The sequence below is a fragment of the Papio anubis genome, chromosome 6 (assembly GCF_008728515.1).
Source record: "Papio anubis isolate 15944 chromosome 6, Panubis1.0, whole genome shotgun sequence".
NCBI classification, from domain to species: domain Eukaryota; kingdom Metazoa; phylum Chordata; class Mammalia; order Primates; family Cercopithecidae; genus Papio; species Papio anubis.
Window position 1 is genome coordinate 10813033 of NC_044981.1, and position 14156 is coordinate 10827188.

The 14156-nt window shown below is 43.0% G+C and overlaps 1 protein-coding gene across 6 annotated transcripts in view; it reads right to left on the reverse strand.

The window, feature by feature from the left end:
• Positions 1 to 13130, reverse strand: part of MAK (male germ cell associated kinase) — a 73516-nt gene extending 60386 nt beyond the window's left edge. For 4 of the 6 annotated variants that reach the window (XM_003897048.4, XM_009204441.3, XM_009204439.3 and 1 more), the window contains exons 1-2: positions 13028 to 13130; positions 5069 to 5397 (exon numbers count right to left, since the gene is read on the reverse strand). In XM_003897048.4, the coding sequence (XP_003897097.1) occupies positions 5069 to 5169 (101 nt within the window). In that variant the 5' untranslated portion in view covers positions 5170 to 5397; positions 13028 to 13130. Of the gene's footprint in view, positions 1 to 5068; positions 5398 to 12866; positions 13007 to 13027 lie in introns of those variants that run through there. The other 2 variants (XM_003897047.4, XM_009204440.3) reach the window with 2 other exon arrangements.
• Between the last annotated feature and the right edge of the window lie 1026 nt (positions 13131 to 14156).

A 14156-nucleotide genomic window follows, 5' to 3' on the forward strand; every position in this document is an offset into this window, starting at 1 on the left:
CTCCCTCTAAAGAGTTTCAATTACCATCTGTAGACTAACCATTCCAAATCATTAGCTTGCACCTCTGTTTTGAGATTTAAATGCAAATACTCAATTGACTGAAAGTCATCTTAAAGTCATTATGCCCCAGACTGAATTCAGCTTTACCCCTAAAGCCTGTGATTTTCCCCTCCTTGACATGGTACACGGCACCACCACCATACATTTAAGCCAGAATCCCAGGAGTTAGCCCGGACTCTTCCCCATCTTTTACTCCACCATCCATCCTCATGCCCAGTCACCAGTTTCTATACAGCCTGCTTCCTAAATGTCCCTTGACTGTATCCACTTACATCCATCCCCAAAGCTATTTTCCTGTCAGGCCACCACCACTTCTAACCAAGATGACTGCACTGACCTAACTCTAACCAAGATGACTGTACTGACCTTCTAACTGGCCACCCTGTGTCCAGTCTTAACCTCTTCAATCAAGTCTCCAGTCTTCTGCTAACCAGCCAGTTCTAAAACTTTGATCACATGAACAATTCTGCTTAAAATCCTTCATGACCTTCTAGTCCTCAAGATATACAGACTCCTCCATCTGGCTTCACGACTTCACCTGTTAGCCTCACGTCCCTCCTCTGCCCCACGTGTAATCCACATTCCAGTCACGTATGCTTCTTTCAGTTACTCAGCCCCAGTTTGGCCCTCACACCCTCTCTCTTGCCTCCAGGGCTTCATACATACTATTTCTTACTCCCTGGAGCATTTCCCCATCCACCCCCCACTTTAAAAAAAAAAAAAAATTTTCTCTCATTCTTGAGGTCTCATTGATTTAGGAAGCCTTTTATGATACCTCTCCAGTGTGGCTTCTCTAGGCTCCCATAGGACCCAACATTCCCCCATCATAGGACTTAGCATACTTGATGATGTAACTTCTTGAATCTGTTGGTCTTCCTGAGTATACTGTAAGACATCTATCTCGTCCCCATTTTGTCCTGATCATGAAACACAGTAGTAGTTTAACAATTCTGTGATAAATGAATTTTTCAATTTTCTTCAAGTCTTCCATGGGACTCCTCTTTCCATTCATTTCTGCTCCATCCTTGCCTAAGGTGGAGCATTGCCCAGCACACAGTAGATACTGCATATGGCAGACACGTGGTAAGCCGACTAGCCGAAAGCCCTCCTTCTCTTCCTCGTCATTCAGAGTCAGCTTTTACACAGGGATATAAAATGCTAAGCTAAGTAATCAGTTTCCCATCCTCTCTGCAGCTAGGGGTGCCATGTGGTACACTTCTGATCAACGAGAAGAAACCCGATGCATTCTGGATGGGATGTGGGAAAGCTTTTGCTTTCCCAATTAAAAAAGAGTACAGTAGGCCGGGCACGGTGGCTCACGCCTGTAATCCCAGCACTTTGGGAGGCTGAGGCTGGTGGATCACCTGAGGTCGGGAGTTCAAGACCAGCCTGACCAACATGGAGAAACCCTGTCCCTACTAAAAATGCAAAATTAGCCGGGCGTGGTAGCACATGCCTATAATTCAGCTACTCAGGAGGCTGAGGCAGGAGAATTGTTTGAACCCAGGAGGCGGAGGTTGTGGTGAGCTGAGATAGCACCACTGCACTCCAGCCTGGCAACAGAGCGAGACTCCATCTCAAAACAAAACAAAACAACACAAAATACCATATTTTTTAAGAATAAAACAAATACCGTATTTTGCCACTCAGAAAAAAATGATGAACACTTTGTCATATAAAACCAGACAGTAATAACCATCTGTGGGACCACATCCAAGACCCAATGCCCCTTCTGATTCTCCTACCCTTCTCCCCAGAAACCACGGCCATCATGGATTTTTGGGTGTATCTTTCCAGGCCTTTAAAAATATTTTTCTATATGGATGTATTTGTGTATAATAAAGTATTTCTTTGTGTGAATTCACATAATCATTTAATCTACAAATGAGGGCTATTTCAGCTCACTTTGTCTAATAACACTCATTTCTTAGGTTTCTGTCTTATTGCAGTAGTGCTAGCAGGCATTTGGGGTTTTCAAACTAACTGTACTGATATTACTTCTGATATTTCACATTAATATGAATTATATAGGTTTTCTCAGGTTAGGGAAGTTTCCTTTTATTCCTATTTGCTAAGAGTTTTTTTTGTTTTTTTTTGTTTTTTTTTTTAAGATAGGGTCTCACTAGGTCACCTAGGCTGAAGTGCAGTAGTGGTGGCACTATCTTGGCTCACTGCAGCCTCGACCTCCTGGGCTCAAGCAATCCTCCCACCTCAGCCTCCCAAGTGGCTGGGACTACAGGTACACGCTACCATGCCCAATTAATTTTTGTATTTTCTGTAGAGGCGGGGTTTCACCATGTTGCCAAGCTGGTCTCAAACTCCTGGGCTCAAGTGATCCTCCTGCCTCGCCCTCCCAAAGTGCTGGGATTACAGGTGTGAGCCACTGCGTTCAGCCAAGTGGCTTTTTTTAATCGTAAGTTTTTTAAGAAACCAAGGTTTGTTTTTTTTAAATTCGTCAATCACAAATGAGTATTGAATTTTATTAAGCCTATTCAATAAATTTTTCATTTCCATTATTATATATTATATATTTACTTATCTGATGACAATGACTGTTTAAAAATATTTTATGAAGTTATTTCCTTGTACATGTAATGGTTTAGATCATAATATTTTGAAACACTTGCTAAAGCATTTAAATTTTAGATGGTTATAATGTATTTGATGTGGTGATGTGGAGATGTGTATCCGATGAGTCTGAGACAGGTTCTGGGGGAAGCCAACCACCATGGCCCGAGGCTATTCAAACAACCCTCTGGAAAGGCCCAAGGAAGGAGCCTCTGGTAAAGGGAACCGAGGTGCCTCTTGCCAATAGCCAGTACAAATATGCCAACCCTGTGAGTGAGTGTGATGGGTTGAACTGTGTCCCCCAAACCTCCTATATTGAAGTCCTAGCCCCCAGACTTTCACAGTGTGACAGTATCTGAAGATAGGGTCTTTAAAAAGGTCATTAAGGTTACCTGAGGTTTTTCAGGTAGGCCCAAATCTGATACGACTGGTGTCCTTATAAGAGGAGCCTAGGCAACATGGCAAGACCCCATCTCTACAAAAATATTTTTTAAAAATTAGCCAAGTGTGGTGGTACACACCTATAGTCCCAACTACTCTGGTGGCTGAGGCAGGAGGACGGTTCAGGCTCTGGAGGCTGAGGCTATACTAAGCTATGTTTGCACCACCGTACCTCAGCCTGGGTGACAGAGTGAAACTCTGTCTTGGAAAAAAAAACAGGGGGGAAATGTCGACGCAGACATGCACAATGAGAAGATCATATAAAGACCTAGAGAGGATATGGCTGTCTACAAGCCCAGGAGAGAGGCCTCAGAAGAAACCAAACTGCAGATACCTTGATGTTGCACTTCTTGCCTCCAGAACTGTGAGGAAATAAATCTCTGTTGTTTAAGCCACCCGGTCTGTGGTACTTTGTTACAGCGGCCCTAGCAAACCAAGAGTGAGCCACCTTGGAAGTAGATCCTCCAGCCCCAGTCAAGCCTTCGGATAACTGCAACTTTGGCCAATTATCTGACTGCCATAAGAGAACCCAAGCCAGAACTACCCAGCGAAGCTACTTCCAAATTCCTGACCCACAGAAACTATATGAATTAATAAATGTATCTTCTTTTAAATCACTAAGCTTTGGGGGTATTTTGTTATGCAGCAAAGGAAAAACACAGTGGATTAAAAACAAGTTAAAAACAATTAATTCTATTTCAGAAGTTCAGGAATATAACATATATCATTCAGAACTCAATTTGACATTGTGAATACCATCTGATTTTGAGATCTTGTTTTAAAGAAATTATAAGCCCCACTCTGCACTCATCTTTAAATGTGAAAAACAGGTCAGGAATGGTGGCTCACACCTGTAATTCCAGCACTTTGGGAGGCCGAGGTAGGTAGACCGCTTGAGCCTGGTAGGTCAAGACTGCAGTGAGCCATGATCACGCCACAGCACCCCAGCCTGGGCAACAGAGGGAGACCCCCATCTCAAAAAACACACACAAAAGTGAAAACCAACAAATAAATTTGGAAGAACATCCCAAAGATTACCTATAGTTTTGGTCCAAATGTATTATACATGTGAAAAAGGAGGCACTCATATGTTTTGGTTTATCAGTGTAGCTGGACAAGCCTGGCAATTAAAGTAATATACACGAAAAACAGCAGAATTCCTCTTTGGCAATGTTCTTTTCCAAGAATGACATTCCACATGAGCCAAATGCTATTTGATCTAAACTAGACCTCCTTCTGTGCTTGTGTGTGTGTGTGTGTGTGTGTATGTGTATGTGTGTGTGTATATATATGTTTTTTTTTTTTGAGATGGAGTGTCCTTCTGTTGCCCAGGCTGGAGTGCGGTGGTGCAATCTCAGCTCACTGCAACCTCTGCCTCCCAGGTTCAAGCGATTCTCGTGCCTCAGCCTCCTGAGTAGCTGGGATTACAGGTGTGCACCACCATGCCTGGCTAAATTTTGTATTTTTAGTAGAGACAGGGTTTCACCATGTTGGCCAAGCTGGTCTCAAACTCCTGACCTCAACCCAAAGTGCTGGGATTACAGGCATGAGCCACCGCACCCAGCCTGTGCTTGTGTGTGTATGTGTATGTGTGGGTGTGTGTATATACATTTTTTTTTCTTTTTTTTTTTTTTTAGACGCAGTCTCACTCTGTTATCCAGGTTGGAGTGTGGTGGCATGATCTCAGCTCACTGCAACCTCCACCTCCCGGGTTCAAGCAATTCTCCTGCCTCAGCCTCCTGAGTAGCTGGGATCACAGGAGCGCGCCACCATGCCCAGCTAATTTTAGTATTTTTAGTAGAGACAGGGTTTCACCATGTTGGCCAGGCCGGTCTCAAACTCCTAACCTCATGATCCGCCCACCTCGGTCTCCCAAAGTGCTGGCATTATGGGCGTGAGCCACCGCACCCGGCCTGTGCTGGTATATATTCTTAATTGAGGACAGGAAAATAAAGAGCAGAGTTTTCAAAGGTGAAGTTGGCAGTGTCACACACAGTACCTTTTGATGGCCACCAGCTCCCCGGATTCATTACTCTTGCCCATAAGCACACTCCCATACGTGCCATCCCCCAACTGTCTCATGGTTGTGTATCGGTTCATCTTGGAAAAATAATGCAGCAGAAGTTGTTGATTGCAATGACTTCCTTGTTGAATATAAAGTTGAACGCTTCTTAATTTTTATTTGTTTTTGTTCTCACACTGTTGTTGCTACACTGGTGACAGGTTTGTCATCTTTCAATATAGGCTCCTCCCCAAGATTACAAAGGTTCATGAGATACAGCATGAAGAAATCTGGCAGGAAACAGCGCTTCCATTCTTATAGACACCCTAAAGAAAGAAAACAAGGATATCATGAATTTTCATTAATAAGTCTCTTCAAAAATTGTACTGGCAACTTAGAGCAAAGGGAAAAATTATAAATAATATAAATACTATTGTGTTAATTATTTGTCAGTAACTCATTTGTCTATCTAAAATGAAGTTCACATATAACTCACTGGTAATATTCACTTGCTAAATGCCTCATTTACATGGTACTGTGCTATTTATGTTCAATAATGGCATAATGGCTTGTATGATTCCTTTGTTATTAAATATAATCTATATTATTCCAAATCAGACCTTGGAAAATTGATGTCTATATTATATCCATTCTTTGAATCAATTTTTGTATCGTATTTAATTTGGCATATTATTTAAAACTGTACTACTTGTAAATTTTCTGTGGAATATAAGTACCCCAATTGGGTAAGGTAAGTATAAAGCAAACTTTTGTTTCGTGTGAAAGGAATAGCATTATTTTAAAATTTCGTATTCTATTTAAATAACATGCTACTTTATTTTACATCAAACTAAGAAAAATTTAAATACTAATTAGAATTTAGTGTCACACTAGATTCATACAAAGAAATAAGAAACAGCTGGGCGTGGTGGCTGATGCCTGTAATCCCATTGATTTGGGAGGCCAAGGCAGGAGGACTGTTGAGGCCAGGAGTTTGAGACCAGCCTGGGCACCATATCATACCCTTCTTTACAAAAACTAAAAAATTAGCTGGGCTTAGTGGCACGCTTGTAGTCTCAGCTACTTGGGAGGCTAAGGCATGAGGATTGCTTGAGCCCAGGAGTTCAAGGTTACAGTGAGCTATGACCATACCACTAAACTCCATCCTGGGTGACAGAGTAAGACTTTGTCTCTAAAAATAATTTTTTTTAATAAATAAAAAAGGGAAGTGGAGCCTGAAGATGTGACTGAAATGTTGTAATGTCATAATCAAACTTGAATAAGTAAGGAATTGTTTCTTATGGATGAACAAAGAAAATTTTTTATTGAGATGGAATCTACTTCTGGTAGAGATGCTATTAACACTGCTGAAAAGACAAAAAAGAATTTTTTTTTTTTGAGACAGAGTGAGACTCTGGTTGGAGTGCAGTGGCACAATCTTGGCTCACTGCAACCTCTGCCTCCCAGGATCAAGTGATTTTTGTCCCTCAGTCCTCAGCCATCACCATCACTCCCCCAGTAGCTGGGATTACAGGTGTGCACCACCACACCCGGCTAATTTTTATACTTTTAGTAGAGATGGGGTTTTGCCATGTTGGCCAAGCTGGTCTCGAACTCCTGGCCTCAGCGATCCACCCGCCTTGGCATCCCAAAGTACTGGGATTACAGGCATGAACCAGTGCCCAGTCAAGAACAAAGGATTTAGAATATTACATAAACTGAGTTGACAAAGCAGTGGCAGGATTTGAGAAGACTGACTTCAATGTTGAAAGAAGTTCTGCTGTAGGTAAAATGCTATCAAACAGTCTCACATATTACAGATAAACCTTTTATGAAAGGAAAAGTCTGCCAATGTAGCAAATATCATTGTTGTCTTATTTTGAGAAATGGTCACAGCCATCCCAGCCTTCAGCAGCCACCACCCTGATCGTTCAGCAGCCATCAACACAGAGGCAAAAAACCTCCACTAGCAAAATGATTATGACTCACTGAAGGCTCAGATAATGAGCATTTTTTAGCAATAAGTTTTTTTTTTTTTTTATGACAGCCTCTCGAGTGGCTGGGACTATAGGCACAAGCTACCACGCCCAGTTATTTTTTGTATTTTTAGTAGAAACAGGGTTTCACCATGTTGGCCAGGCTGGTCTCAAACTCCTGACCTCAAGTAATCCACCTGCCTCCACCTCCCGACATGTTGGGATAACAGGTGTGAGCCACCGCACCCGGCTGCAATAAGATATTTTTAAATTAAGGTATGTATATTATTTTTCTAGACAAAATGCTATTGCATACTAAATAGACTACAGTATAATGTAAACATAATTTGTATATGTACTTTGAAACCCAAAACCATGTGTGACTTGCTTTATTGCAATATTCACTTTATTGCCGTGGTCTGGAGCTAAACCCACAGTATCTCCGAGGTGTGTCTGCAGTTTGTTTTAAAGTGCCTTTTATCACTTAGTTCTTCATTCAAAGAATATTTTTCTCTCACTGTAGCACTTTCATTTACATCATAGAAACTGCTTCTCTGTTATATGCAGGAATGTAAGACCAACAAGGACATGTTATATTTGTCAAAATACTTAAGATTTCCCAACACAGCCTTTCCCAGAAAACAAACATAAACATAAGCAGACATAAGCGTGCAGAGAAGCACAGTAAAGCTATGTTGTTTCCTATTTACAGGAATGGATCTGTTCACAGAAAACTGGAGAAGAATCCTGTGGGGCTTTTAATAATAGGAAGTGTGGGCCGGGCACCGTGGCTCATGCCTGTAATCCCAACACTTTGGGAGGCCAAGGCAGGTGGATCTCCTGAGGTCGGGTGTTTGAGACCAGCCTGGCCAACCTGGTGAAACTTCATCTCTACTAAAAATATAAAAATTACCTGGGTGTGGTGGTGCAGGCCTGTAGCCCCAGCTACTAAGGAGGCTGAGGCAGGAGAATCACTTGAACCCAGGAGGCAGAGGTTACAGTGAGCCAAGATTGCACCACTGCACTCTGGCCTGGGCAACAGAGCGAGACTCTTGTCTCAAAATAATAATAATGATAATAGGGAGTATGTATTTAACATTTCTCTTACTTCATGTAGGTAACAATCCCTTCAAAGGCACATATGAAATAATTTAGGCTATGCTAACTCCATGGCCAGGATCTTGAAAAAGAGACCATGACAGCAGATTCCATTTCTATTTAGGGTTTTCTTCATTTTTGTCAGATTAAGCCTGAACTAATAATCATAAATACCAGCAAATGGTTCCCCATTTGTCTGAGAAAGAATAGTTTTTGTAAGTCATTGTCACCTTATGATAGACACTGATTCCAAATATTAAGGCGTTAATGTAGAGAAAGGCAATATCTCTTTCTACATGGTTTCTGATCAAAACATGAATTTGCTTTTCTTCATTTTGCCTTTATCTCTATAAGCAAATATAATTTGGAAAAACCTTTTGGGTTGTTTTGTTTTGTACTAACGTTAAACAAAACATGGACTAAAGTATATTTCTTCTCACTTAGGATTTTATTAAATCAGTATTTTGCAATTTATCACCAGCATATTAAATGGCTGTACACTCTTTTCTAGCTACCCTATTTAAGGTGGCATGTAACTATCTCTTTTAGGAAATATGTTCACTCTAGGTTTACTGATTCTTTCTGATTAAGTAAGCATATAGAGAATATATTTGCACAAAAGGCCATCATGTTCCTCATGACAGTAAGATCGTAAAATAAAAACATGGAAGGATTAAATGACCTATCTAGGATCAACTAGAAAATCAACGATGAAGTCAATCCAATAGGTGCATTTGGCTTGAAGCTGTTGGTTTTTCAGGGCTGTCTCCAACTTTTAAACAAGTCATTCTTAGGAACTGGTGCCAGCTCTTACTATCCCTAATGAGGCTAAAGAAAACATCCTCTTTGCTCCAAAACCATGCAGACTAAGCTCCACAACTCAAGCCACCTACCCCAACCTCCACCTTAAGATTCCTAATGCAGCTCCTCACTCAGACACTAAGATATTGCTGACTAACTGGAAAGTGAAGTGGGACTACTCCATAACCTGACTAAACCCTAGGGCTGCCTCTGGGTCATTCAGACCAGTGAAAACTAATAGAAACAGTACAGGGAAAGAGTGAGACCTTAGAACTTGAATGGTTAAGGGAGAAAGAACCTAGGTGGAGCTCCTCTCATGAAAATTATTATTATAATTATTGTTATTTGAGACAGAGTCTCGCTCTGTGCTGGGTCCGACCCGCAGACCCTGGCTGAACAACAGATCAAAGAATGCACTCAGGTACAGGTATCCAGTGAAAGAGCAGGCTAGGGGACCGGGCAGCACACAGACCGCAGCAGGGTGCCGTAAACCATGGCCCTGACCAGCTGGCGCTGCAGGCATTTATTCGGCACAGATTTAATGACAAAGGCTTTGAGTTAACACACTTGTGGGTAATCAACATGGTCACCCCCCCCCCCGCCCCCACCACCCCCAAGAAAGCAGTCCTGCCCACGGATGATTAAATGCTAGGTTCTGAGGCCTACCTAAACTAACTTATCTAGATCAGTTTCTTTACCTTCCCTTGTTATCCAACCTAAACTCTTAAGAGAATTCAGCTGCCTTCAGCCAAATTTTCTTTCGAAGCTTTGCAAACCCCTGGCCTTCCAAGAAGGTTTGCATCTTTCTACGATTTTTCCTACTACCCTGACCGATCTCCTACAGCTCTGTTGCCTAGGCTGGAGTGCAGTGGTGCTATCTCGGCTCACTGCAACCTCCACCTCCTGGGTTCAAGCGACTCTCCTGCCTCAGCCTCCCGAGTAGTTGGGATTACAGGCACGTGCCACCACACCCAGATGTTTTTTGTACTTTTAGTAGAGATGGGGTTTCACCATGTTGGCCAGGCTAGTCTTGAACTCCTGACCTCATGTGATCCACCTGCCTCGGCCTCCCAAAGTGCTGGGATTTACAGGCATGAACCACTGCACCCGGACATGAAAATGATTTAATTCAGAAACATAATGGTATGATAGCATCATCTTTTTTTTAACCAAATTATTTTCATGTTAACACCTAACCAAGGACAAGCATTTGAGGGTATGAAGGGTAGAAAAGTAATGTAGACAATTCTGAAAAAGGACATATTACTTGAGAAGGGAATGGAAGAGGGAGCTGCCTCTAGTAGCATGGCAATGATGGTAGCGAGTGTTATTCAGGGAAGTGGAAACAGAGTGACAAAAAAATTTACCTTCATTGGCCCAACAATCTAAAAAATAAGAATTAATTACACCTCTCTCTTCCACTGTTAAGGCCATCAGCCACCCCATCGCCACCGCCCTGGGGTGGGAGGGTGACCTGAAGCTGTACCAGCACTATCGACACAATAGAGCATTCGGTCACCGATGACTTTTGGCCCAGACGGGGGCACGCACGGTGTCTTTGCGAGTAGCCATTGTGGCAACTTCATTCCAAGCCTAACCAATCAACTTCTGAATAAACACCGGCAACAACAATTGTCTGTCCACTGATGATGGCTATAGGATAGTGTGTACTTATATTGAGGGAAGAATAAGCAAGGAACAAGACCATTTCCCAGCTCCTTTCTGTTTGAGGGGTGGAGTGGTGAGGATTATGGACGTGACATAGATTTTTAAAAGGTCAGATTAGTGGTTCTGTGAGCATCTGTCCCATTTAAGCCTTAGCTAACCTTTAAGTAAAACAAGTTTACATACTGCGCTCCCTAAGAAAAAACTTTGGAAAGGCTCCTTTTGAACTGTATTAATTACAAAATCAACAGCTGCCCAGGGTGAGAAGCTGATCATTGCCAACTGTTTCTTCTATCCCCTGAACACACAAGGACAGTGGTCTAATGTAGAGACATAGATATAAAGGTAAAGCTTTTAAAAAAATCATGATTTCCATGTCCCTGTTCCCTGATAGCACATAAGCAACTACTTTAACCAAGGTAGCATGGTAACTACTGATTACTAATCAAAAAGCAGTCTATGTTCCTTAAACACAGGCTTCCCATGATTCTACAGTTCACGCACAGTAATATTTCTCTACAAGTTACACATACTCTTCTCTGTTGATCCATGGAAAACGAATTCTACAAAATAGGGATATATTAACACAGTTTCTTATGTACATGAATATATATAGATATGATACATATGCAACAACACAAAACCCAAGTAAATCTAACTATTATCCTCAATTTAACAGAATGGTTAGAAACTTGGAATTTTCTACAATCAAGCTATAATAGTTATTGACTTTCCTACGGGTTAAAGAAAAAGATGCTTATTTAGAGGTTTAATTATAGACCTACACAAAAATAAATACCCTTATAATTTATCTCTCATTCCAGTTTTCAACTTTTTAATCTAAGTTCATAATTACCGCTTATTTAGGTGCACAATTGTTGTAAATCTGGTCTTTATTCTCAACAGCTTTTGCCAGCTAATAAGAGATTCAGATAGGATTAAAGAAGATTAACATAGAGGGCAAATGAAGGATAAAACTAGTGTCTGCCAATCACTGAACAGATAAGGCTTGGATGTCTTTTACTTGGCTTTCTAGCACATACTATAATTATGTCACTCCGAGGCTGGCATTAACGCTTCTAATACATAACAAAAGAGGAATTAACGTTTTCAAAGTAACCAAATTCTTTAAAAAGCAACACAGGAAAAAAGATCCCAAACTAACCAAGTCGAAGGTTTACAGAAATTAAATAAAGCTATTACGATGGAAAAACAAAGACTGTATCTTAAAATATAAAAGCACAGTTCTCTGTGCTGATATTCACAAATTATTTCAAAGCTCACACACAAATAAACAAAGTCTACCCCGACGAAAAGATTAAACGTCCTGCCTTGCGCCTGCAGTGGAAGCAGGCGGTGACGCGGTCCGCGGAACTCTCTCCCTCCCGGTCAAGCCTCGGGAATTGAAGGGCCGGGGAGGCGGGGCCCGACGGAAAAGCTGGAAAGTCACTTTTGTCTTCACCATTATTTCACTCAGTGGGTTGTCTTTCTGAATAAATTAAGTCCGATAACTTTGGCTTCCCTCTTTGAGAATTCCGTTATCATTAGAACAAATATTTGTTTCTTTGAAACGATTATCTAAACACAATTGCATACAGCTCTTTCCTTGTAGGATTGAGATTACTAACCACTAAAAATCAGTTTTATTGCTCTCGACACCGCACTCTTGACCTGTCCCTAAATTAAAACGTATTATTTGCAGAAAAGGGACAGGTTTCGTCACACGCTTTCTGATCCCACTCTGCAAACCAGGGCCCTTAAGAGGCTCCGGGGACCGCGTGGTGGAAGGGGGCGTCCCCCGGTGCCTGCTGTCCGGCGCCGTCGCGGGGACGCGGGTGTGCGGGATACCACTTTCATCTGAGCGTCCTTTGGGATGCACCAGCGAGGGCTGAAGTCGGACCTAGTTCCTGTTTTTCTCCCTTCTTTTAGATTTTGCAACAGTTCTGAACTCAATTCCGCGGCCTCCCTGAGACCCAATCCTGCCTCTCCGTCCTAAAAGCAGTTTCCACCGCCAGCCCAAGCAGCAGGGGAGAGGAGGAGGGCGCAGAGGTGGCCGGAGGAGAGGTTCGGCGCGGGGGTCTCTCAGGCTAAGGGACGCCCCGCCGTCATCCTCCCACGCCAGGCCGGCCCCCGCGGTCCAGGAGGCGGGAAAGCGGTACGGAGGTCTGGGAGACACCCACTGCCTTCCCTCGGGCGGACCACTCCCGCCCGCTCCGCCCCTCTAGGGACCCTCCTCCCTCCCGTACTTCTCCTACCGGCGTCAGGGACCCGTCTCCCGGCGGAGATTGGCCCTGGTAGCACAGGGCGCCGTGGGGACATGCCTGGCCAGCCTCGCAAGTCGGGCTCGGGCTGGGTCGGACAGAGGGTGGTGGCCCCGCAGCCCGCTCGGGATTACCTGCCCGCGCCGGCCGCTTACCTAGTTCGCTCACTTGTGAAGCTCCGGCGTCTTCTGTGTTTCATCTCCTAGGAAACGGCGGGGGCAGCCGGCGGTCCTACGGCCCGCCCATAGAGGGCGTGGCCTCGCGGGAAATCCCCGCCAATCCCACAGGCCCCGCCTTCTCCGGGGCGGGGCTTCAGGGAGCAGGGGACCTGTCGGCTGAGCTGCAGCAAGTGTGCCATTTAGACTTGGGGTTTAGGGGAGTTAATTACCTTTTCAGTCAGTTCTTTCTCAGAAGTTGGTTTGTTTGCCCTTTATTTTGTTTTGGTTTTGTTCCGATTCATTCTACAAAGTCTTGATTAATTAAAATGTTTCCCAGACCCGGCAGAGCAAGAGAAGGATGTCTGTTTGCCTCTTACTTGCACTTGTTTATGCCTGGGGAAAAACTGTTCTCGTATGCAGTTCCTTATATTGGTCAATTCCTCGGGTACGTATTATCTCTTGGGCTGCACTTCTAAGTTTGTTTCCATTCATTCATTCAGAGAACCTGCCTAGTATCAGCCACAGGGTTAGATAGTGGTAATTCGAAGAAAAATGAATAAATGTGTGAATAAATGGATAAATTGTAACTAGTCTAGAATTTAGAGAGGAGGAGACACTTGTGTTACTGCAAATAGTTCAGATTGGCTGGCAAAAAGGGTCTATGAAACAGAAACATAAGCGATGAAGCAGTGGTGCGGCCAGTTAGTAAGTATTAGGTGTCAGGCTGCGGGCTTGGGACCAAGAATGGTGCCAAGGTAGACACGACAGACATGCTTGTGGCCCTCACAGCTTAAAGTGAAGTAGGCTTTCTCGCGTATGTTTATGGCAGCACAATTCACAATTGCAATGATGTGGAACCAACCTAAGTGCCCGTTGACTAATGAGTGGATAAAGAAAATGTGGTGTATATACACCATAGGATGCTACTCAGCCACAAAAAAAGAATGAAATAATGTCTTCTACAACAACTTGGAAGAGTGGGAGGTCATTATTCTATGCGAAGTTATACAGGAGTGGAAAACCAAAAACTATATGATCTCACTTGTAAGCAAAAGCAAAGCTATGAGTATGCAAAGACATATAGAGTGAAATAACGGACTTTGGAGACTCAGAAAGGGGAGGATGG